The 25,449-nt window shown below is 43.6% G+C and overlaps 1 protein-coding gene across 4 annotated transcripts in view; it reads right to left on the bottom strand.

Moving 5' to 3' along the window:
• gareml (GRB2 associated, regulator of MAPK1-like) overlaps positions 1–25,449 on the bottom strand; it is a 164,670-nt gene that overhangs the window by 17,267 nt on the left and 121,954 nt on the right. For 2 of the 4 annotated variants that reach the window (XM_055635479.1, XM_055635482.1), the window contains exons 3-4: positions 21,893–22,023; positions 10,193–11,407 (exon numbers count right to left, since the gene is read on the bottom strand). In XM_055635479.1, coding sequence (XP_055491454.1) covers positions 10,193–11,407; positions 21,893–22,023 — 1,346 coding nt within the window. The remainder of the gene's footprint in view (positions 1–10,192; positions 11,408–21,892; positions 22,024–25,449) is intronic. The other 2 variants (XM_055635480.1, XM_055635483.1) reach the window with 2 other exon arrangements.

Genomic DNA, 25,449 nt, shown 5'->3' with positions numbered 1-25,449 from the left:
GGTGGAGGAGTAAAGGGGATTGAGGAGCATCATTAAGAAGGAAATTAGGAGAACAAATGGAGAGCATAATGAGATAACTCTGGCTGATAAGATTAAGGAAAATCCAAACAGATTTTGTGAGTAAATGTGACCAAAAAATGTATCTGAACAGAGAATATGGCTCATCTGAAATCAGTGGCCATAAGATCACTCTTCAACCTCCAATCTCTCCCTTTAGCTCAGGCCCTCGAGTCTTGGCAATATCCTCATAAACCTTCTCTGCATCCTATCCAGTTTAATGAGTGTGGGGTGCAGAATCAAGCAACTGCAACATGACCTCCCAACTTCTATACTCTATACTGACTGATGAAGGCCAATGTGCCAAAAGCCTTTTTGACCACCTTATCTACCTGCGACTCGACCTTGAAGAAACCATGCACTCTGCTCTACAACATTCCCCTACCATTCATTGTGTAGGTCCTGCCCTTGTTAAACATCCCAAAATGCAACACCTCACATTTCTCTGCCTTATTCCCAGTTTGTGCAGCTTGAAAACAGCAATTTAGCACATAGAACAATACTGCGCAGGAACTGGCCCTTCGGCCCACTAAGCTAGTGCTGAACATGGTGTCAGGCTTGACTAATTTCCTCTGCATGCAATTTGATCAATATCCCTTTATTCCCTGCAGATACATGTCCATATCCAAAAGCCTCTTAAATGGCTACATCGTATCTGCAATTCACTGAACTATTTGGTGTATTTTTTTTAAGTTATGTTTTAAAACAAACCCTTACAGATTAGAATACTTGAAAGACTCAGTCAGTAGATATTCTTGGAAATCTAGGTCAGACTTTGGTCATTTAAAGTTTGTCTTCCCTTGATTGCAAAACAACATAAATTACCTTAAATGAATGAGCGCATTTCAAGAGAAGTCTCTCTATTGATGTTGCATTGAACGTAGACTAGATCTAATCCTTAGGGGATGCTTTGAAACAGCTTCCTTTATTCACACAGTGTATTCAGAACGATCAGTAGGAAAAGAAAAACAAATGAGTTTCACATTATAAGATGTGGGGGAGTTCTGCAATTCAAGCTGGGACGGCTCCAAATTCTGACACTGATAAATTATATAGTTTGTTCAAGGCTCTGTGAACAAGTCAGTGAAGGATATAATTTTCGCTGTTGGATCCATCGACAATCATGTCAAACAAAATGCTATTCGTTTAGGTTTCACAGCCTTGATAATCCAGTGGCCAATCAGATAAATATTTGCACTTAATTATGCAAAAATAGCAAAGAACTTGTCCTCTCTTTTCAAGCAGGGCTGGTTGCAGAAGAGCTCTTTGCGATTTTCTCCATCGAACCACCCCCCCTGTCCTCTCCCAGTGCTTTTGACAAATTTTCGCACCTCATAGAGCTTAGTAAGTGAGCCCTGCCAAACAGACGTGACTGGAAGCTCAAGCAAAATTATGCAAAAGCAATGTTTTTTCACAATGTGGCCTTGGGCTTGTTCATTGTAAGGCTAAACTTACTGTGGCATTCACCAGCCTCAACAATATGGTCTGTTTATCAAAAAATGCAGATTAAGTGGGTCACAAGGGCAAGGCTGAAGCTTTTTTTTGTCCAGGGTAACATGAATATGTACTTTAAAAAAAATACATTTGGAATAAAGCTATAGCAGATGAAGACTATTAAAAGTAAATGTTGGGATCTGGTGCTCTCAGTGAAAAACTAGAGATTTCACCCTATAATCTCCTTACCCCAACAAGCTGCATTTACGAAGAGTTATTAATGTGGTAAAATATCCCATTTTACTTCGGAGTCACGTGAGTGACTACGTGAAGAGCCCGCTCAGCACGCATGCGCGGCATTGCGTTCAGCAGTGCAACAGCGGCCGCATCGAGAGTCAGGCGCTCCCGCTACAGGGTAAAAGAACGGACCGTCAGGTAAGTACCCTGAGGTCGGTTTTCTTTCACAGGAGAGCCTTCTGCTTTGTTTCACAGGCAGAGAACAAAGGCTCTTGACCAAACCTGTCCCCCGCTCGACTGCAATGGAGGGGCGTTCCATCTGGGGGGGGGGGGGGGCAGCAACAGGCAGTAGGACCGCTTACCGGGCGCTCCGCCATCCCCGACACCATGCCGAGCCCAGTCCCGCTAGCGCCTGAGCAGCGGGCTGGATGTAAAACTACCGAAGAAGCGTCCAGCCAGTGGCTTCCGACTTGTCGGACGGAGACGTCTATCCACCCGCACGGGGGAGGGACAGCCGCCTGAGCCGCATAGAGCGGCTCCTGGAGCAGGAGCTCCAGCGTAACTCGCTGCGTGAGGGGCGCTCTCGCAGGGGGAGTTCAGGCACTCCCTCCACAGTGCCTTGTGCACTGGCCATCGCTTCCACCTTACCCGAGGGTAGCTTTGGTGACCAGGACTGGGCTGGTCAGGAAGAGGGGACGCTGGCTGAAGAAGTCGGGAGTATGCAAGGGGTGCAGGACCAGGAAGAGCTGCTGGGTGTGGTGGACCGTTACGTGGCAGCCCCACGTGCAGGAAGGCCATTAGAGCCTAAACTAGCGGCCAGCATCAACCACCTCTCCAACAGGCCCCTACAGGAGCAGGTGGTTAATGAGGCCTTAAAAATGTACACAGCTCCAGAAAATTGTGAGTCCCTCAAAGTGCCGGCTGTCAACAGCCAAATCTGGGGGCACGTCGGGACAAATATTCAGAACCAGGAGCTGATACTGCAGCGGATCCTCAGGCTCCTAACATCAGCCATCACATCATTGCTCGTTCTGTGGACAATACGGAGATGACCACAAACCAACAAGACACTCTCGCACTGTTATACAAACACGCAGTTCTAGATAAATAACCTCCGTAAATAAATCATAAGACCTGCCCTAAATCCAAAATTCACGGGGTTGTGCAAAACCCCAGCCACTGAGCCAGACACACTGCTCTTTGGCAAAAACCACACGAAAAAAGTAAAAGAGTATGGTGTACAATTTTGGATGCCAAAGTATAGGAAAGATGTCAACAAAATAGAGAAAGTACAGAGGAGATTTACGAGAATGTTGCCTGGGTTTCAGCACCTATGTTACATAGAAAGGTTGAACAAGATAGGTCTTTATTCTTTGGAGCGCAGAAGGTTAAGGGGGAACTTGATCGAGGTCTTTAAAATTATGAGAGGGTTAGACAGAGTTGACGTGGATAAGCTTTTTCCATTGAGAGTAGGGAAGATTCAAACAAGAGGACATGATTTGAGAATTAAGGGACAAAAGTTTAGGGGTAACATGAGGGGGAACTTCTTTACTCAGAGAGTGGTAGCTGTGTGGAAAGAATTCCAGTGGAAGTGGTGGAGGCAGGTTCGATTTTATCATTTAAAAATAAATTGGATAGGTATATGGACGGGAAAGTAATGGAGGGTTATGGTCTGAGTGCAGGTAGATGGGACTAGGTGAGATTAAGTGTTCGGTACGGACTAGAAGGGCCGAGATGGCCTGTTTCCGTGCTGTAATTGTTATATGGTTATAAAATTTGGAGACTAATGAGCCTGTCCCACAGGCGATTTTTCAGGTGATTGCCGGCGACTGTCAAGTCGTAGCAGGTCACTGAAAAACCGGCAACTGGAACAGCGACTGTCAGAGTGGAACACACCCACACACATCGCTTCCTTCACCAGCCAGTTATGCTGGCGGGGGACAGGGCAAGCAGAGGGAGCGCTGTCTGAGTGAAATTCACATGGTGCAAAGCCAATGTGATACAGACACACACCACGATGAACAGGAAGGTTGGCGCTGTAATTAAGACGGTGAAAGCACAGTGTACGGGTAGGGTCACTTAAGTCCTTTAAAAGAGGAGGGGAGAGAGGCGAGAGAGGGGGGTAGAAGGGGGAGACGAGATGGGGAGAAGGAGTGGAGACAACTTTTAAGAAGCCAGAGATACACGGCTGTGAAGCTCGGCGGACATTAACATTACCAGTCGGTTATCCTTGGTTTTGAAAACTACTGTTTACATTTTTTTTCTCCAATGAGTCAATGAAATCTACCGGTCATCACCGGCGACAACCTTCGACAACCTACAACCTCGTGGCGACCCATTACCAATGCACCTACGTCGCTAGAATTCTCGCTACTCTCCATGGCGTCAAAATTCTGGTTGGCGCTAATTTTTCAACATGGAAAAATTGAGAAGCTGAGAAGTTGCCTGAAAAATTGCCTAAGTGGGACAGGTCCATTACAAAGCTCTTTTAGCGACTACTATTCTTAAAGAAGAATAAAAAATGTAAAATCACAAGTGCTGCTGAAACAGGATAAGACTTAATTAGGCAAGTGCAGGTGATCAAGTATGCTCGACTTTGTGGGATGGGCTGATTTGTCGAGAATTCAATGTATTTACAATCAAGTTCAAGTTCAAGTGAGTTTATTGTCATGTGTCCCTGTATAGGACAATGAAATTCTTGCTTTGCTTAAGCACACACAAAATAGTAGGCATTTACTACAAAACAGATAAATGTGTCCATATACCATGATATAAATATATACACACATGAATAAATCAGGGTATTCATTCATGAAATATGACAACCAGGAATAATATGTGACTTACAATTTGTGTTATAATTCTATAACTGAGGTGAAAGGAAATAATTTAAATTAGAATAATTAAAATATTTAAAATATATGTTGAGAGTAAATGATCAAAGCTGAACTGACATTATACTTGTTCTTATAAAAATATTCTCTGAACGTGATTTGAAAATACAGTACGTTGGTCACCAGATCAGTGTTTACAAGATGCAGACCTGCTCCTGTGTTTATGCCATTCTGTGCAGCCTTTCTGTGTAGTTTGGCGCCAGAATCAGGAACCCACTTAATTGTGACATGGACAGCAGTAATTTTAAGAGAGGTTGGACATTGATTTGTGAAGAAAATCAATGGAAAGAGGTTGTAAACAGGAAAAGGTTGCCATCCTCCAGTAATAGTGCACTGATTGAAGTTTCACTGAAGCATTACTGGGTTTTTGTTAATGGCATATTCAGCAGCCACAAACTTCACTGAATTAATGTCTCAATCAGATGAAGTAAAGCAAGTTACTGCAGGTAAACACAGATTCAAATTTCTTTTTGGTAAGCTATTTACAGTGGCCACCAGCAATCAGGGACTGATTCAAAGTGTACGTGGCAAAGGGCATTCAAACAGCTAGCAGTAACAAATCAGATTTGATGTTAACGCCATGGACAGGCTTAATGACTGACATAGTCTTTCCTGGTCTTGTCAATTCGTCTCAATGATAACAAATTTAACTTTGGAACTGCTTGAGTTAGCGACAGTAATATAATGCAGAAGCCAGCCGTGAAGAAATGATAATGTAAAAGGAAGAGAAACCAAGCAAGGTGCTGGGTCTCCTGAAACAATGTATGTGCAAGATGGTGCCATCTTATGGTTTGTCAAGTCTGAATCAGATATCACGTAAGCCTGCCTCAGAATCTCTGAGATCAGTAGCACAGCTGCCAAAGGACTGGACCTCTGCTGCTGACCTTGTCAAAGTGCAGAGATATTAGATGTCATTTGGCCTTTGCCAGGTCAGTGGAACAACAGGAGGCCCATACCCCTTCTGCCTCCGCCCATTGAAGAATCTCCAGGGTGAGGTTACCAGGCTGCATATATAATCCCTGTGAGTCGGCTCCTAATGCCCCCTAACGTATACTTAACGAGTACACGGTTTTAATTTAAAGAAATAAAAATAGCAGGTTATTCAGGGTTCAAGCCTCAGTCCTGAGTCGAATAACTGAGGGAGGAAGGTCTAAAATGGGTCATACTTTCTGTCCAGATAAAGGCCTTGGGCTGCACTGTCAGTTCTTCTTCAGATAACAGAATGGTTCCTTAATTGGTGTAAACTGCCATTTACAACGTGCAGCAGCAGAGGGCACTGAGCTCAGGGGCAGAGCTGAACTTAATGTGTCAATGGGTGAGAATGTGTTCTTCAGTGACAAACTGTTTCATTCTACCACATCCAAGTGATGGGGCACTGTCATGAGATATTACTGCAGCTGAGTTAGTATACAGCCTCGGTGAGCAAGGCCCAAGGTGGCCAAGAGTCCTATTGCTGTGGAGATAGTTTTCTAATGGGGCTTCTGGCTTCTGACAATTCGAATTTGAGTTTAAGTTTATTGTCATTTAACCAACTAAGCTACAGTGAAATTTGAGTTCCCATACAGCCACACTAAGTGAAAACAACACAATAAACACATAAAATACATTTAACATAGACATTCACCACAGTGGAATCAATATTCCTCACTGTGATGGAAGGCAATAAAGTTCAGTCATCTTCCTCATTGTTCACCCGTGGTCGGGGCCTTGAACCCTCCGCACTTGCCGTTGCCGATGGTCCGATGTCCAAGCCCTCTCATCGGGATGGTCGAAACTCCGACGTCGTGACGGATCAGAACACTCCGCAGCATGGAGCTCCCGTCGGCCATTTCTTACCAGAGACCGCGGACTCCACGGTATTAAAGTTCACAGGCCCCGCGGTCAGAGCTCTTCTTCTGGCGATCCTCAGCAAAGGATCCCAAGCTCCACGATGGTAAGTCGGTGCCACATCCGTGGCTTGAAGCTCCGAGCCGGTCTTCAGGAAAGGCCGCACCACTCCACTTGTTAGGCCGCAAAGGGGGGGCGGAGATGCGACATGGAGAAAATCTCCATCGAGGTGTGACTGAACATTTTTTCCCCTATTTCCCCCCACACACATAAGCTAACCAAGAAACATTGAAAACATACTTAAAATAATAAGAACAGTAGAAAGGACACAGAGACTGTTGGCGAGACTGCTACAACGGTGGTGCCACCTGGTGGAACTGGTATAGTATGTACAGTTCTATGTACAGTAAATGGTTGCAGCCCTATGGGACATGAGTAATTAAATTTGGCCAATAAGAATACGCACCCTTAAATCCTGCACTATGTTTTCTAGTGCTTTCTCATGTGTGAAATGGGTGAAGGACCAAAAGCAATAGCAATAGATTATGAGTGATCAAAGATAATAGTAATTTGGAAAATCAGCACCCATATTTGCACCAAAACTGTGGTCCCACTGACTTGCCTGCCCATTCTGCCTCAATGCTTCCAATATTTGCACTCTCCTCAATACAATAATTGTTCACAAAGCAGGTGCAGCTTTGTCCATGCGTGAACACGCAACTCATGGAACAAATAAAATTACTGATTTTTTTTAAATCCAAATTAAACAATTACGACAATTAAAACTCATTGCCTGTGCAGGGCAATTATGTTTCCTTTAACTTTATTAAGTATCAAAATTAATTTTATTTATTGGCAAGACTTGTTTGAGAGAGAGGGCAGTTTTACAAAATAGAAGTGAAATGCGCTATGAAAAGGCAAACAACTGGAGGCCGAATGCAAACAGTGCTCAGCTGCATGAATTAGGGTGTAATCTGGGAGCTCAGGGAATCTCACCAGAGGTGATCTGGGCACCATTCATGGCAGCGGGTGGAACGCAGGCACAGTGGTGGACAAACTCGCAATGTCCAGGGACCAGGTTGGGATGGAAAGAATTGCAACAACAACAAAAAATATTTGCTATATCTTTTGGATAGCTCAAACTTTGCTCACTGCGAGGTTTGCCTCACTTTTGCCATACTTATTGCAAACCCCAATTAAAAAACATATCTTCCTGCAGAAATATCACGTATAAGTGGCTCTGAATCAGGCACATTCAAACTGGATGGACTGGTGTTTGGGCCATCACAAAATAACTTTAGAAAGGCTTCTTTGCAGAAAGTAAGGACACTTACTCACACTCTGGATTGTGCAGCTCCATATGTGCTCCTTCAACTTCCAGAGAAGATTTAAGAGGGTGTTGCTAGGACTTGAGGGCCTGAGCTATAAGGAAATATTGGCCAGGATAAGACTTTATTCCATTTGTACTTGGGTGCAGTGAAAAACATTGTTTTGCATGCTATCCAAACAGATCAGATATAAATGCAAACAAGTCAAACTCAAGAACAATAGAGAGAGGACAGGGGAAGATACAGTGCAGCACATAGTTCTCAGTATTAGTTCCATACACAAAGTTCAATGTCCACAATGGTGTAGACGTGAATTGGCTAGTAGTCTAGCTGTTGGGAAGACCATTCATAAGCCTGATAGCAGGAAGGACAAAGCTGTTCCCGACTCAGGTGGTGCGTGCTTCTGTACCCTCTGCAGGACGGGAGCAGAGAGGAGGAGGAACAACTGAGGTGGGACAAGTTTTAGATTATGTTGGCTCCTTTTCTAGGTAGAGTGAAGTGTAAATCGAGTCAATAGTGGGAAGTCTGATCTGTGTGATGGAATTGGCTCTGCAATTTGTTGTGGTCTTGGGCAGAGCTGTTCCCACACTAGGTGTGATGCAACCCCACAGTATGCTTTGTGAGGTGCATCTGTGGACGTTTCTAAGAGTCATTGAGGATATGCTGAATTTCCTCAGGTAAGAATGACAAGTACTCAGGGCTTGCTGCAGAAACATTCCTACAGTAAAGCTTTGAAATGAAGCTTGGCAGTGAGGCTGGGGAGAATGAGGACTTCAGAAAGAGAGCGGATACTCACGTAATTGTTTCTAAGTCTTAAATGAAAAGGATTTATTTCTCTGTGAGTTGTGTATCTTTGGGAATTTTTATCCAAAAGCAGTTGCGAAGCTGAGAAGTATTTTTAAGGCTGAGATAGAGTGAATTTTGGACAAAGGAAAATAATTATCTGGAAGAAAGTGGACTCAAGGCAAAAGATTAGATCAGTCACAATCTTCCCCTTTTGGGCTCGAGGATCACCAGGGTCTACTCCTTCTATTGCATCTATTGTCCTTCTAGGCCTGTTGGGTCGGCAGTGGGTGAAATGTATAATTCAGGATTGAACAGAGCATGAAAGAAATGCACAACAAGGATTTAAATAAAAAACTTAAAGCAGAAGCACCTAAGTGCAGGCATGAAGTCAGAAATGTAACACTGACAATATTGTGGTGCAGGAAACTTGAGCTTGTTGAGGACTGGCCTCCTTGCCAGTAGTATTTCACATTGGTCACATCGATCATCCACTCACTTGTTCAGGCTGAATTAGTTTAAAATATTGATTGTCTTTGATCAAAATCTGAGCTTCAAATCCCACATCCCATCTGTTATCAGAGAAGACAACTTCTATCTCCATTCTAATTTTGAGACCAAAACTCTAAAATTAGTCTTCGAATATATTGTGAAACCTTGTGTTTACAATATAGTGTTTACAATTCAGTTCCAAGTCAGCAACCATGCACAGCAACAAGTTCAACAACTCTCATTTGTTTGACCTTGATAGTTTATGTATTAAATATACTTAAACGTGAGCCAGAGTATGGAGTATGGACTCTGGGTTTAGACAATGTTGATGTTAAAAATTATAATTCCAAAATGGATGAAAGGCATGTAGGGAAAAAAGATACATTATTATTTCTGAAAAAGTATTTAAGTTTACATTCTCAAATGTCAAGGATGCGTGATGTCTAAACGCATGTCCTACAATGAATAATGACAAATAATAGCTATTTAGCGAGCTGTTAATGTGCAGGTTACTCTGCTTTTTCATGAGATTACTTTTGGAGATATTTGCACATGAGTTACTTAGAACAATTAACCGATCATAGCCACAAGGTTTACCAAATAACACCAGCTAGAATATATAAAGATGGCAGTCATTACAGATTTGTACACTGAACAAATTAGTACATTGACTAATTATGAAATTTTCCCAATTTCAAAGTCAGAAATCGAAATAACTGACATCAGTCGCAAAATAAACCTGCTAATCAATTAATTATTTGCTGATATTCTATGATTTACAGGCAGCCTGTGAACCCAACAGCCACACAGAACTTCACGTGTTAGATGCATGTACTTGGAGACAGACCTCTATCACATTTATAATCCATTCATTTTAATAGTAATAATATCCCTTATGGTTCCCCGAGTTCTAAGCCTGAAATCTGGATGTCCATTCTCAGCAGATAAAACTGCTTGGCAAATGAGAGAATCTGTAATATCTACAGCATCATGTTCACCTGATGATTCCAGGACAGGGAATTTACTGCTTGACAACTATTGGCGTGAGCCCCTTTTATTAATTGTGTGGTTACTTTTTTAATGCACCATCCCAAGTTTGCCCCTTGCTATTAAAAACATTTATTTAAAAAAAAAACTTACACTTGATCCAGTTGCTATGATACTCACAGCTTCTGATTTCGGAGGCACTGGAGGTGGACTTGGCACGCTGGAGTCTCCTCTTTGTAAAATAGCCAAATGCGATGAGAAAACAGGATCCTCGTACGAGGAGGAGGAGCAATGAGAGTAGAAAGCAATGGAGCCTTGTTGAGTTTTATTCTCAGTCTCCATCAACCTGCCATAGGAATCCTTGGAATTATCGGTGCTTTGATTGCTCCACAGCTCCTCATAGGGAATCTCTGGTTGGTCCCGAGTCCGAAAATAACTTTCTGCCCAGTCAGGAGTCATGTATTCTCCATCCACGTCAACCATGTCTGGCGGAGTCAGTAACTCATGCGGCATTATATGCTGCTCCCCGATAGAATCGCGGCAACCCTGAAAGGTCACCTCGCCATTGCTATGTAACAGGGCGCCGGTGAAAGCGCACATGGAGAGCCTCTGAAACGACTGGGTTAGTTCCTCCCGGGCATAATTCATTGAATTGGCCGAATATCCCTGCAAACAAACCCTGATTCTCCTTGGACTGGTGCAATCATCCGTAAAGTCCGTCTTGACCTCCCGGACTGCCTTGGAGTACTCGTCAGCATTGAAATGCTCCTGGCTAAATAAAGTTATTTCCTGAACCAACTTCTCGTACATGGGGTTGCCTCTTAACAGTCCTTCGGGTAGCACAAACCTGGGCATATCTGAAAGCAGCAGAAAGTGCAAGGGGATAATGTCATCCTTGCGGATGATGCAGCACAAGACCACAGTCCTCGATATGATGCTGACAAGCTTATAGCGATGCCCTTCACGGATGCAATGAAGATCATAAGAATTGCGGGGCGAACGAGAGGGAACAGTGACGTTGACTGGTAGCCGAACCTTTTCAATGATACTGCGGATTGTGTGCTCCCCTTCCTGCATTTGGATCTCAAGGGGGCTGCGAGTGCTGAACTTTCCTCGGCACTGGAAGGGAAGGCTAAGGCTCTCGTTAGTTCTGTGGTTCATGCAGATGAGGCACGGCATCTTGCCTTTCACCTGTTTGCTCAATGTGGTGCTCTTGCCCAACTTTCGCAATATCGTGTTGAAGCGGGACTTTTCTTTCACAGTCTTGGCACAGAGGATCTCAGCCTGGCCCATCAGTGTCAGCTCATCGCCAGCATGCAGCATGAAGTTATACACTTCACTGTCTTCACTGAATTCACCAGAGACCACCTGCAACAAACAATCAATATAGGCTGAATTAAACATGGAAATACCATACATCACAGTGTAATATCTGTCACACTAACAATTTATATCAATGACCTTTCAATGAAATTTAAATTATAATTATTATAATAAGGAATAAACTAGTATTGAATTTTACAATGCCCCAGCAATGGGCTTCAACCTCTGTTGTTCCACTTGGAGACCACCCTAACCTCTACTTTACAAAGAGGCTCTTGTTTCACCAGTCCACCATGCTTCTGAATATGTGAGCACACAGCTTGTTGCCTTTTGGCATCAGTCGTCTGTCTGGTTTCTCAACCAAATGAAAAGTAGATCAATGAGTTATGAGCTCAATCCATATTGCCTCAATGAATGATCCCTCAGAGTGCCGCTGTGACATTCTCCCTGCTTAGTAATGCAATGCCCTCGGCTGTGGTCTGTCTACAGTAAACGGACTGTATAACGGACCACAGCAGAGGGAGTGGTGTCCGTTATTGCAGATGACGGCTAATAGACAAATGGACACAAAATGCTGGAGTAATTCAATGGGTCAGGATCTCTGGAAAACCCTTCCTCAGATAGATTCAGCCCGCTGAGTTGCTCCAGCACTTTGTGTTGTTTCACTCCAGGAGCCGACTTTGTATTGTCAGACGAGGAGCCGATGCCGCTGGTCTGCAACAACGAGTCCTTCATAACCGGTCCATATGCTGTTGTTGTGGCTCACGTTGTAGCCCCCCGCAGGACGCACTTTGTACAGGCCGTTCACAACGACAGGACGCGCTCGGTCATCATGGAGCTCCCTCCCCTCTCGCCTGCTGTCGCTTACAAGGTGGAGTCTGTCGGCGACTCTATGGGGGAAGGAGGAGACAGCGGCAGTGGGGGGAGAAGGAGGGGGGGAGAAGGAGGGGGGGTAGAGGAGGGGGATGACTGACAGAGCGATGGGAGAAGCAGGCAGCGGTGGTCTAGTGGTGATCGAGCTGACGGCATGAAACAGTAGCACGTAAGAGGGGCTCGCTGGTGCACCTTGCGAGTTGGGAGTGGGGTCCGAAGATGGGGCTCTAAATGGCCGGAGAGATGTTGGGAGTAAAGAATGGGTCGGCAGGTCATTCCATTCACATTCAATTTACATTTTATATTTGTGTTTTTTTTAAGTTTCTGGCACTCCATGGTGCTTTACAGACACAGGAAAGGATGTAATTAGCGGGCCAGAGGTGTATTTCCGTTTCATTATCACGCGACCTCTGTTGGTCAGGACAAACGGATAATCCAGAAAGGCTCTGGAACCGAGGGTGCCGAAAAATCGGTGCTCAATCTGTACTTCAAATGGATTCGAAAAGGTTTCAATGAACTTGTCAATTCAGTGATACACAAGATTTTGAATCTGGTTCAGAAGGGTTTGGGATAACCTTAATTATACAGATTCAACATAATTTGAAACAAAAATCTACATTAATACAAATCAGTAAATAAGTAAAGTTATCAGTAAAGGTGGCAGTAATTCATTCAATTAGAGCATTTTGCATGTAGCTTGCCAGTTTATTGTGCTTCACGACATAGCATTCCATATGTTTCTCTCTACCAATTTACAGAGATTAGGCATTAAGATATACAGTACAACATAAACAGATAGTTAAGGCCAAACACATTCATCGCAAATGTAAAGGGCCCAAAGTTTAAGACACGCTTTGTGATTCATTTACTTTGTCGTCCTTATATATCTTTGGTTTTTCCAGAATTTTCTGAGGAATAATAGCAAAAAATGAATAAAATGAAATGGTCGTGACTTTTGTCTGAACAACCTCTGAAGGTGGCAAGATGGCAAGACGCGTTTTGAGTGATAATGTCATTTGAGGACAATACTTCTCAGTATATACCCCTGCTTGCTCTGTCCCACAAACTAAGATTATATGATTGCTTGTGCATTAAAGCATATATATCCCAAATCTATAACACAAGTAAAAGCTGAACGACAACTTTAATAATGCTGATAACTAAAACAAAAAAAAAGTAACTGAAAACCAGTAACCATAATTGTCTGAAAATGACAGAATAAAATAAATTGCTTTCCATTTCAAAGAACTTCAGGATACATATGTGTGTTGGGATCACATTCCATAATTTAATTGTTTTTCAACAAAATTCAGTAACTTGACAGACTCTAACAAGAAATGTTTGCAACAAGATCCAAAAGGAAACACTAACTTGATCTGATGGGTTATACTGGGTATCATTGGGGTTGGAGCCTTCAACAATGTTGCAGGACAGCATACACCATGGGTCACTCATGCAGAGCGGGGGGAAATATTATTTTCATTCACCCAGTGAAGTGAGATATGATACAAGTGGCGTGCCCAGGTAGAAAAAACAAATTATCCATGGGATAGTTGGCAAATACAGTCTCTCAATATTAATCGTTTGGGAATATAATTGGATTTAATAAAATTCTCCATCAATCTTTCCGAAGCTCCTGGCAGTGCACATTTGCAAGGCTGCAGAGGGCAGATGTACGGTAGGTACACTAGTGTTCATGTCCCTTTGTCGAGCTATCGTAATTACCCTATGCAGCTTTGAAATAAAATAAAGTGGGCAAGGCATTTTTAAAATATAGAATAGAAGATATGCAAGGAAGTATTATTCACAATGTATAAGAGGAAATATTCGGGATTTTGAACAGCTTCTTGACTAATACAATACGGTTATTAAATCGAAGCTGTCTGCTTAAAGGAGACTGAAAAGATGTTCAGTGCTCAGTCCACACATGTACACCTTTGCACCCACATACAGTGTGGCACTCTCACAAAAAACACTTACAGCTTTTTCAGCAAACAGTAACAAAGAGGTCCCCACACAGAATGGAATCTTAATGAGAAAGTGCTGTGAAGCTCTGCTGCTGTGGCTTCGCATTCAGTTGCCAGCAATCAAAAGATTCTTGTGTTGGGACGAAGGGGTGGGATGTATTCTCAAAATGGGAACCCAAAACACACCATTCTTAAATTATTCCAACAGCAAGGAAAACAATTGAAATGCTTCCAAATGTTATCTTGTCAATCTTAAAACGTTTCCATCTTCGAAACAAATGGGGAAAACTGATTCTCATCTTTTGCAAGCTTATTTCAAATGACAATAACTGTCAACAAGTAAATTTGATCAACATATGCTTGGAAATGCCTTTATTTTTTCTTAGCATTTAATTTACTTTAAAGGAAACCTTGGATATTCTGCTGCATAAAAGCAATGAAACTAAAAGTAGCCACTAGTGGTGGTAGGGATAATATTTTCACTTGCCACTCTTTAACAAAGTAATTGAATGCTCTGTGTTCTGTTTCACAGAGACATGGCTCACCCCCAGCGCCCCAGTCTCAGCGGTCCAGCCTGAAGGGTTCTCCGTCCACTGTATGGACCGCACACAGGCATCTGGGAAAGGGAGAGGAGGGGGCGTCTGCCTCATGGTCAACTCTTCGTGGTGCTCAGACGTGGCAGTCCTATCCAACTCCTGCTCTCCGCACCTCGAACACCTGGCGGTGAAGTGCCGCCCCTTCTACCTACCGAGGGAATTCTCCTCCATCATCCTGACCACGGTCTACATCCCACCCCAGGCAAACGTCCGTCTGGCACTGGAGGAGCTGCACGCCGTGGTTAACAAGCACCAGAGAGCTTACCCCGAGGCGTTTACCACCATAGCCGGGGACTTCAATAAAGCCAACCTGAAGAAATTCCTCCCTAACTTCCATCAACATGTCTCCTGCAGCACCAGAGGATCAAACACCCTTTGACCACTGCTACACGACCATCAAAGACGCCTATCGCTCTATCCCTCGCCCTCACTTTGGAAAATCCGACCATTCAGTGGTGCTGCTACTTCCTGCATACAGGCAGCAACTGAAGAGCGCACCCCCAGAGGTGAGGACTGTGCAGAGCTGGTTGGTCGGGGGGAGGCAGAGGAACAACTCCAGGACTGTTTGGAATCTGGGGACTGGGCAATGTTCAGGGATTCGGCAACAGACCTGAACGAATATACCACAGTCATCACAGACTTCATAAGAAAATGTGTGGAGGACAGCGTTCCAACAAAAACCTTCCGAGTGTTTCCTAACCAGAAGCCTTGGATGAACCATGAGATCTGCATTCTTCTGAAGACCAGATCCCAGGCATTCAGGTCTGGCGATGCAGAGGTCAATAAGAAGTCCAGATACGACCTTGGTAAGGCCATCAAAAAGGCCAAAAGGGACATCTGCTCTAAGCTGGAGGAGGAAACGGATGTTTGGAAACTGTGGCACGGCTTGAATGCCATCACCTCCTACAAGGTGAAATCAGGAGGCGGCTCAAACGACAGCGAAGCATCACTCCCTGACGAACTCAATGCGTTTTACGCACGGTTCGATAGGGAGAACACTGATGTGCCTTCCCGAGCCCCTATTCACCGTGACAGTGTCACAGTCACAGAGGCCGACGTCAGAAGATCCTTCAGGGGGGTGAATCCTCGGAAAAAGCCTGAACCTGATGGTATAACCAGTCGAGTTCTCAAGACCTGTGCAGACCAACTGGCTGGAGTTTTTACGGCCATTTTCAACCTCTCTCTTCTGAGGTCTGAGGTTCCCACCTGCTTTAAGAGGGCATCAATAATACCGGTGCCCAAGAAGAACAAGGTGACGTGCCTAAGTGACTATCGACCAGTGACACTGACCTCTGTGGTGATGAAGTGCTTTGAGAGGTTGGTTATGGTGCACATCAACTCCTACCTCGACAAGAACCTCGACCAACTACAGTTTGCATTCCGCCACAACAGGTCAACGGAAGATGCAATCTCACTAGCTCTCCACTCTGCACTGGACCACTTGGACAATAAAAACATTTACATCAGGCTGTTGTTTATAGACTACAGCTCGGTGTTTAATACCATCATCCCTTCCAAGCTGGTTACCAATCCGGGCTTACGTCCGTGCCCGGGTGGGATTAGAAAGGGAATACGCCCTGTCTGTGGGCACCCTGAGGGAGTTCCGGGACCGCTGGGCTCCGCAGGGTGTTGAATGTATCCTCAATAAGGATTGTATCATAGTTGTATAGTAGTTTAATATGGATACATGTTTGTATTGTATTTATGGTGGTGGGTTCTGGCTTGTTTTATTGTAGTGTAAATATTATTTTTTAATAATTGAATAAATTTTTTGGAAAAAAAAAAAAAAGCTGGTTACCAATCCGGCCTTACGTCCGTGCCCGGGTGGGATTAGAAAGGGAATACGCCCTGTCTGTGGGCACCCTGAGGGAGTTCCGGGACCGCTGGGCTCCGCAGGGTGTTGAATGTATCCTCAATAAGGATTGTATCATAGTTGTATAGTAGTTTATTATGGATACATGTTTGTATTGTATTATGGTGGTGGGTTCTGGCTTGTTTTATTGTAATGTAAATATTATTTTTAATAATTGAATACATTTTGTTGTAAAAAAAATAAAAAATAAAAAATAAATAAATAAAAAGCTGGTTACCAAGCTCATGGAACTGGGCCTCTGTGCATCCCTCTGCAATTGGATCCTAGACATCCTCATCCACAGACCACAGTCTGTTTGAATTGGAGGAACCACCTCATCCTCAGTAATAATTAGTACGGGAGCACCTCAAGGCTGCGTGCTCAGCCCTCTGCTTTACTCACTCTATACCGATGACTGCGTAGCCGGTCATAGTGCAAACTCCATCATCAAGTTCGCCGACGACACCACTGTGGTTGGACAAATCACAGATGGGGACGAGTCAGAGTATAGAAGTGAGATCGACTGACTGACCAAATGGTGCCAGCACAACAACCTGGCTCTCAACATCATTAAGTCCAAGGAACTGATTGTGGACTTTGGTAGAGGAAGGATGAGGACCCACAATCCTGTTTATATCAACGGGACGATGGTGGAGAGGGTCAATAACTTCAAATTCCTGGGCGTGCATATATCAGAAGATCTTTCCTGGACCCAGCACACCGATGCAATTGTAAAGAAGGCACTTCAGCGACTCTACTTCCTGAGAAGATTACGGAGATTCGGCATGTCGAAGAGGATTCTCCTAAACATCTACAGGTGCACGGTAGAGAGCATTCTGACGGGTTGCATCGTGGCCTGGTTTGGCAACTTGAACATCCAGGAAGGAAAAAGACTACAAAAAGTTGTGACCACTGCCCAGTCCATCACCGGCTTTGACCTCCCCACCGTCGAAGGGATCTATCGTAGTCGCTGCCTCAAAAAGGCAGCCAAAATCATGAAGGACCCACACCATCCTGGCCACACACTAATTTCACCACTGCCATCAGGAAGAAGGTAAAGGAGCCTGAAAACTGTAGCATCCAGGTTCAGGAACAGCTTCTTCCCCACAGCCATCAGGCTATTAAACACAACGAATAAGCTATGAGCTCTGATCTACAAAAGACTATATTATTATTTGTTATTTGCACTATATTTGTTATTTATTGAACTTTTTTGTTTTTTTCACGTTATGTACTATGTTTACATATTCTGTTGTGCCGCAGCAAGTAAGAATTTTATTGTCCCATCCGGGACATTTGACAATAATACACTCCTGACTCTTGATTATGAGGGGTAGATATATACATGTAGTAAAAATATATAAAATATATAAACAAGTAGGCAGGAACCAACCTGGAATGAGGAGAATGATTTGATTCTGAACAACCTCAGTGACCTTTTTGAAGAAAATAAAGCTCAGCAACCGGATAACAAATAAACCTGTTGTGGATAATGTGCACTTCATTCAACAAAACATCTGAATGTGCTTCACATGATGGGGGAAATGTAGCAAAGCATGTATCCTTACTGATATTTTCCATGCGTTTTGAAGGAAAAATTATCATGCAAAAATATTATGTTATTGTCAAGTGGAAGCATCTTACCAAGTGGAATATCTGTCGTTGGTACTGATTAGTGATAGACTGTGTGGGTCCTACTTGTTTTCCAGGTACAATCAATAAGCCAACGTCAGATTTTTCTTCAATCATTTCTAGTTAATTGTAATTATTTCAGTGGAGGAGAAGGAATTGTCTGGCAGTGGAGGGGACACATTAACTAGTAGGGGAAGGGAGGGGGCAGGCATGCGGTGGAGGATTGGTTATTTTTGTGCAGAGAAAGCAATAGAAAGATGTGCTGGAATGATTACGTGAAGTAGATTGGGAGGTGGCTAGTGTGGTTGCATAATGGATGCTAATACATAATGTGTATGTGGCTGAATGAATGGTGTGTCACTGTGCTGTAAATTCAATGATTTACGTGTAATCTTCAACTACTCTGCAATTTGCAAGTGTGATTTTCATCAATGATGAAAATTCAATCATTTCAATTCATGTTGACAAATGTTGCTCTCGTATTCTGGATGTGCTCCACAGAATCGTTATGGTTAATAAATGATAAGACTTCAACAGATTACAGCAGTTCACAGGTGATCTATGCTGAAACTCCAGGTCTAGTTGATGGCAGTTTCATTGCACAGAATTGATAATGAATTTGCAATGCAGAACATACCTTAGTCCTGATACAGTTGCAAATATTTTATTCAGATAAATGGGCCATGTTCTCCAATCGGCTACATCAGAACACTGCATTAATTTACAGTTGAAAAATACAGGCAAGATTGACCTATGTCCCGCAAATCCATGCTAAAACTGCCGAGCATTGGAAGAGCATATTATTTTCCCCCTTATGTTCCAAAGGTGCAAGAATGCCCCAGTCATTCCAAGGAAAAGCAGATGTTGTTAATACGCAACTAGTCAACCCGCATGTGATTGAAGCAATAGCCAAGAAGGTACGCCAATGCTATTTTCTCAGGAGACTAATTATGTTCGCATATCTCCAATGACCCTTACCAACTTCTACAGTTACACCATGGAAAGCATCCCATCTGGATGTGTCACAGCTTGCTGTGGCAATAACTTTACCCAAGAAAATACATATATTTGTGGATGTAGCTCAGTCCATCAAGCAGACAAGCCTCCCCCCTCCCCCCCATTCCTCCCATCGACTCCATCTACACTTCACACTGCTTCAGGAAAGCAATCAACATAATTGAGGACTATTTCACCACAGTCTTTCCCTCTTCTCACCTCTCCCATCAGGCAGAAGATAAAATAGCTTGAAAGCACGTACCATCAGATTCAGGAACAGCTTCTTCCCCACTATTATCAGACAACTGAATAGTCCTCCCATAAAACACAATGTAGTCCTAATCTTCCAACCTACCTTATTACTGACCTTGGACGTTTTCTCTGTAGCTCTAACACTACAAGGCTATAATACTATATACATTACTATGGTACTTTTCTCTTTGCCCTACCTGTTGTATTTGTGTATGGCTTGATGGTACTCCATTATAGCATGATTTGACTGGATAGCATGCAAACAAAGTTTTCACTGTATCTCAATACACATGACAATTAAAAAAATACAACAATAGAATTGACATGGAATTCCATCTTAAGCATTTGTAGGTGAACAGAGGGATCTGGGAATAACTGTGCACTGTTCCCTGAAAGTGGAATCTCATGTAGATAGGGTGGTAAAGAAAGCTTTTGGTGTGCTGGCCTTTATAAATCAGAGCATTGAGTATAGAAGTTGGGATGTAATGTTAAAATTGTACAAGGCATTGGTGAGGCCAATTCTGGAGTATGGTGTACAATTTTGGTCGCCTAATGATAGGATGGGTGTCAACAAAATAGAGAGAGTACAGAGGAGATTTACCAGAATGTTGCCTGGGTTTCAGCAACTAAGTTACAGAGAAAGGTTGAACAAGTTAGGGCTTTATTCTTTGGAGCGCAGAAGGTTAAGGGGGGACTTGATAGAGGTTTTTAAATTGATGAGAGGGATAGACAGAGTTGACGTGGAAAAGCTTTTCCCACTGAGAGTAGGGAAGATTCAAACAAGGGGACATGACTTGAGGAATTAAGGGACTGAAGTTTAGGGGTAACATGAGGGGGGACTTCTTTACTCAGAGAGTGGTAGCTGTGTGGAATGAGCTTCCAGTGAAGGTGGTGGAGGCAGGTTCGTTTTTATCATTTAAAAATAAATTGGATAGTTATATGGACGGGAAGGGAATGGAGGGTTATGGTCTGAGCACATGTATATGGGACTAGGGGAGATTATGTGTTCGGCACGGACTAGAAGGGTCGAGATGGCCTGTTTCAGTGCTGTAATTGTTATATGGTTATATGGTTATTTCTCCAACTTTTGTTGGGCCAGTGTGACTTTTCAGTAGAAATGTCTGATTTCCAAAAATCATAGGATATCGCTCCATCTTCCCAAATGATTTACTCTCTCTTTAGCTTAAGTGTACCTTATGGTCAGTAACCCACACCGACCAATCCATCAGAATATCTGTGACCACACTCCTCTCTGTCTCACAAATCATTGCAAGGTTTCAAGATGCCTTTTCCAGTCCCATTGGCCATGCCTTGCCAATATCAACAGTAATGACAACTAGATTAAAAGTCTGGACCAAAGGGAGAGTGCAAAAGAAAGAAGGAACTCAGTTCAACATCTTGAAGGACATGGATGCCTTTAAACTGGATCTGAAAAGGATATAAATGATGTGATCTTTAAATGTATGAGTGGCAAATCAATCCCTGTTCTGCCCGTGAGTGCAGTCACGTCATCAAAATCTATCCTCTATACAAATTCAAGGCAGATATCTTTGAAATAAATACATTCCAAAACCGAGGAGGGGATGATGGTGAATGTGGATGAGAAGGAATCTCTAAGAGCCGTGACACTGCTGTGGCAGCAAGTAACTTAAATAATCCCAGCCAAGATATCTGCATTAGGGTTCAGTGCAGGAGATGGGTGTAACCCATGGAGGACTGGTTTAAAACAGGTGAGAATTATCTTTTATTACACCACTTCTCCAGGGTGGAATTTCAACACCGACAACCATAAGCACACATTCAGAATTTTAAATCAAAGCATTGATGCTTCAAGCGAATTAGTTCTACAACTGTACGTTTTGCTCTCCACCTGTTGACCAAGTGCAGCAGTTCTATTAGTGCCTCAGAAATCAATGCCAAAACTAGGAAAGCAGCAAACTCTCAGTAAAGCACTTATGTTCCAGCCCACTTTCCTCCCTGCCTCTCCCAACACCCCCAGAAGTCACACATCTGCTCTCAGCTAATGGATGGCTTCCAGCTGTGAGTAGATGACTGTTAGCCTGGCTCTGCTACCAAGCTTCACCTTTTATGGAGTGAGAAGAAAAGGCACCTTGATTTTAAAAAATCCAGTTTCATAATGCAAAACAATTACTGGTAACACCAGTGTATTTCCAGCTTGTAATCACAACAAATGATCAGCCAGTGAAGTTGACACATTAAATCTGTGCTTTTATCATTTGCAAGGTAAAGAGCTCTCCAGTGGAAGGGCAATTCAAATCTGTCATATTCATGAGGAAACAAACACAGAATATAAACTAATAATTCTTTCTGAAAAGATAAATCTGACTGTTGCAGAACTGACCTTCACGCTGAACGTTATTGCCTCCATAACGAAAACACGATCTGGAAAAACACTCGCCACTTCCTCAACACTGTTAAAATACTGCACAGGCTCCCTGACATCTCGATCCTGCTCCAGCAATTTAAACTTCCCTAGGAATAGAACCACAAAGTTTGAGTGAAATCATGAAATCACTTTGATGAAAAATCTCACCAATAAGTTTCAATATGACAAACAAAATTGGAACAAAACTGATTTAGTAATGCAATGATAAGCAAGTCAGTTAGTTAAAATGGATTCACTCTCTTGTTTATGGATGCATTTATGTAGCCATACATGGAGGATAAATGATAGATTCTGATCCAGAACTACACTTCCCAGAAACATCATTTAAAGTGGTTGCGATTCATGCAAAACAATTCTCACCTCAAAAACACTGATCCCAAACATATACAACAAGAAGTGTTATGATAATAAAGGCCATGAAGGCAGAAGTTTCCACATGTTCAGTGGGTGATGATCTCAAATGTGAAAGGGTGGTGGATTTCCGCTTCCTGGGAATCCATATTGAGGAGGACCTGACGTGGAGCGTGAACACCTCTGCGCTGCTGAAAAAGGTCCAGCAGAGACTGCACTTCATGAGGGTGCTCAGGAAGAATAACATCAATCAGAGACTGCTGCTGTCCTTTTATCGGTGCTCCATTGAGAGCATCCTAACATACTGTGTATGCGTATGGTACACCAGCTGCACAGCGGCTCAGAGGAAAGCGCTCCAGAGGGCCATTGACAACGCCCAGAGGATTGTCGGCTGCCCTCTCCTTACCTACCTTGGAGGACTTACACAGTTCCCGCTGCATCAAAAAATCCCAGAGTATTATAAAGGACATTTCCCACCCCGGACACTCCCTGTTTGAACTGTTGCCGTCAGGCAGATGGTACAGATCTACAAGGACAAGGACAAACAGACTTAAAAACAGTTTTTACCCCACTGCTATAAAGGCACTAAATGTAGCCGCCAAGGAACGCAGGGGTGATACATACTAAGGGACTGTGGTACACTGTGAAATCGACAGAAGGATGGAGGGTTGGGTGTTTATGCGTGCTATTTTCATGATATTTATTTTAGTTGTTTATTTTTTTTAATATTTTACCTTGTATGTATCGTTAGCTTTTAGAAATGTTTGAATGGTGCACTGACTGGCTGACATTTTTAAATTTTGTTGTACATGGTTCATGTTACAATGACAATAAAGAAACTATTCTATTCTATTCAAGCAGTAACCGAAGATGAATCTTTCCCCCTTGGTTACAGATGTAAGGACTGAGATTTGTGAACATATCTTGCAAGCAAAACACTAACCCCCTCTGGATGCTAGGTCCACAACAAGAACAAAGAATCACTTTTGAAACTTGAGCTCCTGAAAGAAACAGGAGCTTCTTTTCACGACAAATTCATAGCAACGTTTTGGACCACATTTGAAATTAAGTGATTATCAAAAAGCTGTAGATGCTGAAAATCTGAAATTAAAAAAAATACAATGTGTCTTCAACCTGAAACAGCAAACTCTGTTTCCCTTTCCACAGATGCTGCCTGAGCTACCAAATCATCCACTTTCATACGACACAAACTGCTGGACAACTATCCCCAGTCCTCGCCGACATTTTCAATCTCTCACTGGCCCAGGGTGTTGTCCCCACTTGCCTCAAGACATCAACCATCGTGCCAGTGCCCAAACAGTCAGCTACAGGGAGTCTCAACGATTTCCGCCCAGTGGCACTCACCCCTGTCATTGCAAAGTGCTTTGAGCGGCTGATCTTGGCTCACCTCAAAGCCTGCCTCCCCCCCACACTGGACCCCCATCAGTTTGCCTACCGGACCAACAGGTCTACAGAGGACGCCATATCGGCGGCCCTACACTCTGCCCTGACCCACCTGGACTACAACAACTCCTACATCAGGCTGCTGTTCATTGATTTCAGCTCTGCCTTTAACATTGTCATCCCAGCCAGCTTGATCACCAAACTCAGTGGACTTGGCATCTGCACCTCCCTCTGCAACTGGACATTGGACTTCCTCACTAACAGACCATAGTCTGTTAGGGTCAATAACCTCACCTCCTCCACTATAACACTAAACACCGGAGTGCCACAGGGCTGTGTGCTCAGCCCTCTCCTCTACTCCCTCTTCACCCACGACTGCATCCCAAAGTACGGATCCAACGCCATTATTAAGTTTGCTGACGATACCACGGTAGTAGGACTGATCAGCGACAACGATGAGTCAGCCTACAGGGATGAGATCCAGCACCTGACCACCTGGTGTGCCGACAATAACCTCATCCTCAACTCCAAAAAGATGAAGGAGATTATTGTCGACTTCAGGCAGACCAGAGGAGGCAGTCATACCGCCATCCATATCAACGGGACTGAGGTGGAGCGCGTCTCCAGCTATAAATTCCTCGGAGTGCATATCTCGGAGGACTTGTCCTGGTCCCTCAACACCTCCAAGCTGATCAAAAAGGCACAGCAGCGCCTTTACTTCCTTAGGAGGCTCAAGAAAGCCCACCTGTCCCCCCAGATCCTGACCAACTTTTACCGCTGTACCATAGAGAGTATCCTGACCACCTGCTTCACGGTATGGTACAGCAGCTGCACTGCTGCGGACAGGAAAGCACTACAACGGGTGGTGAAAACCACGCAGCACATCATTGGTGCCCCGCTCCCTGCCATGGATGCCCTCCACCGAAAACGGTGTCTGAGACGGGCTGGGAAGATCATCAAAGACCCCTCACACCCCAACCATGGACTGTTTGCCCTCCTCCCATCAGGGAGGCGGTACAGGAGCCTCAGGTCACGTACCAGCAGGATGAGGAAAAGCTTCTATAACAACACAATCACACTGCTGAACTCGGAGTCCCGACGATAGATTTCTCTGGTCCCTCCGTCCCCCTTTGTTTAATCATTCTGTATTTCCTGATTATTCTGTATCTTCTCTCTTTCTATTTTTTTCTTGTTTTTTTTTCTGTTTATGTACAACTACTACGGACTGACGCAAAACTGCATTTCGTTGTACTGATACTTGTATTTGTGCGATGACATTAAAGTTGAATTGAATTGAATTGAATTGAAGTAACTGAGCGGATCTGTCAGCATCTCTGGAGAACATTGATAGGTGACGTTCGGGTCGGGACACTTCTTCAGACACCTGACCTGCTGAATTGTTCCAGCACTTTATGGTTTTTAGTAAACCACCAGTTCCTTGTATCCACATTAACTATTTTTATTTGGAATTAATTATCTTTCTCCCCATTTCCAAACCACTACCTCTACTCTCTCATCATGATTTCTCACGGTTTTTCAGGTCTCTCTATTCCCTATCCCGCCATCAGCCATGGTCATTAGGCGCTGATTCCCCCCCCCCCCAGCCAACCAAACAGATGGTAATTTGCCTTCGAGAAGACAGAAGAATTGGGTTGAGAGGGAAAGATAGATCAGTTATGATTGGATGGCGGAAAAGACTCCATGGGCCGAATGGCATTATTCTGTTCCTACAACATGAAATTACCTGGGTGGGAAAC

The sequence above is a fragment of the Leucoraja erinacea genome, chromosome 5 (genome assembly GCF_028641065.1).
Source record: "Leucoraja erinacea ecotype New England chromosome 5, Leri_hhj_1, whole genome shotgun sequence".
Lineage (NCBI taxonomy): Eukaryota > Metazoa > Chordata > Chondrichthyes > Rajiformes > Rajidae > Leucoraja > Leucoraja erinaceus.
Note: the sequence above shows the minus strand (reverse complement) of the source record. Positions and strands in the feature narration are given on the sequence as shown.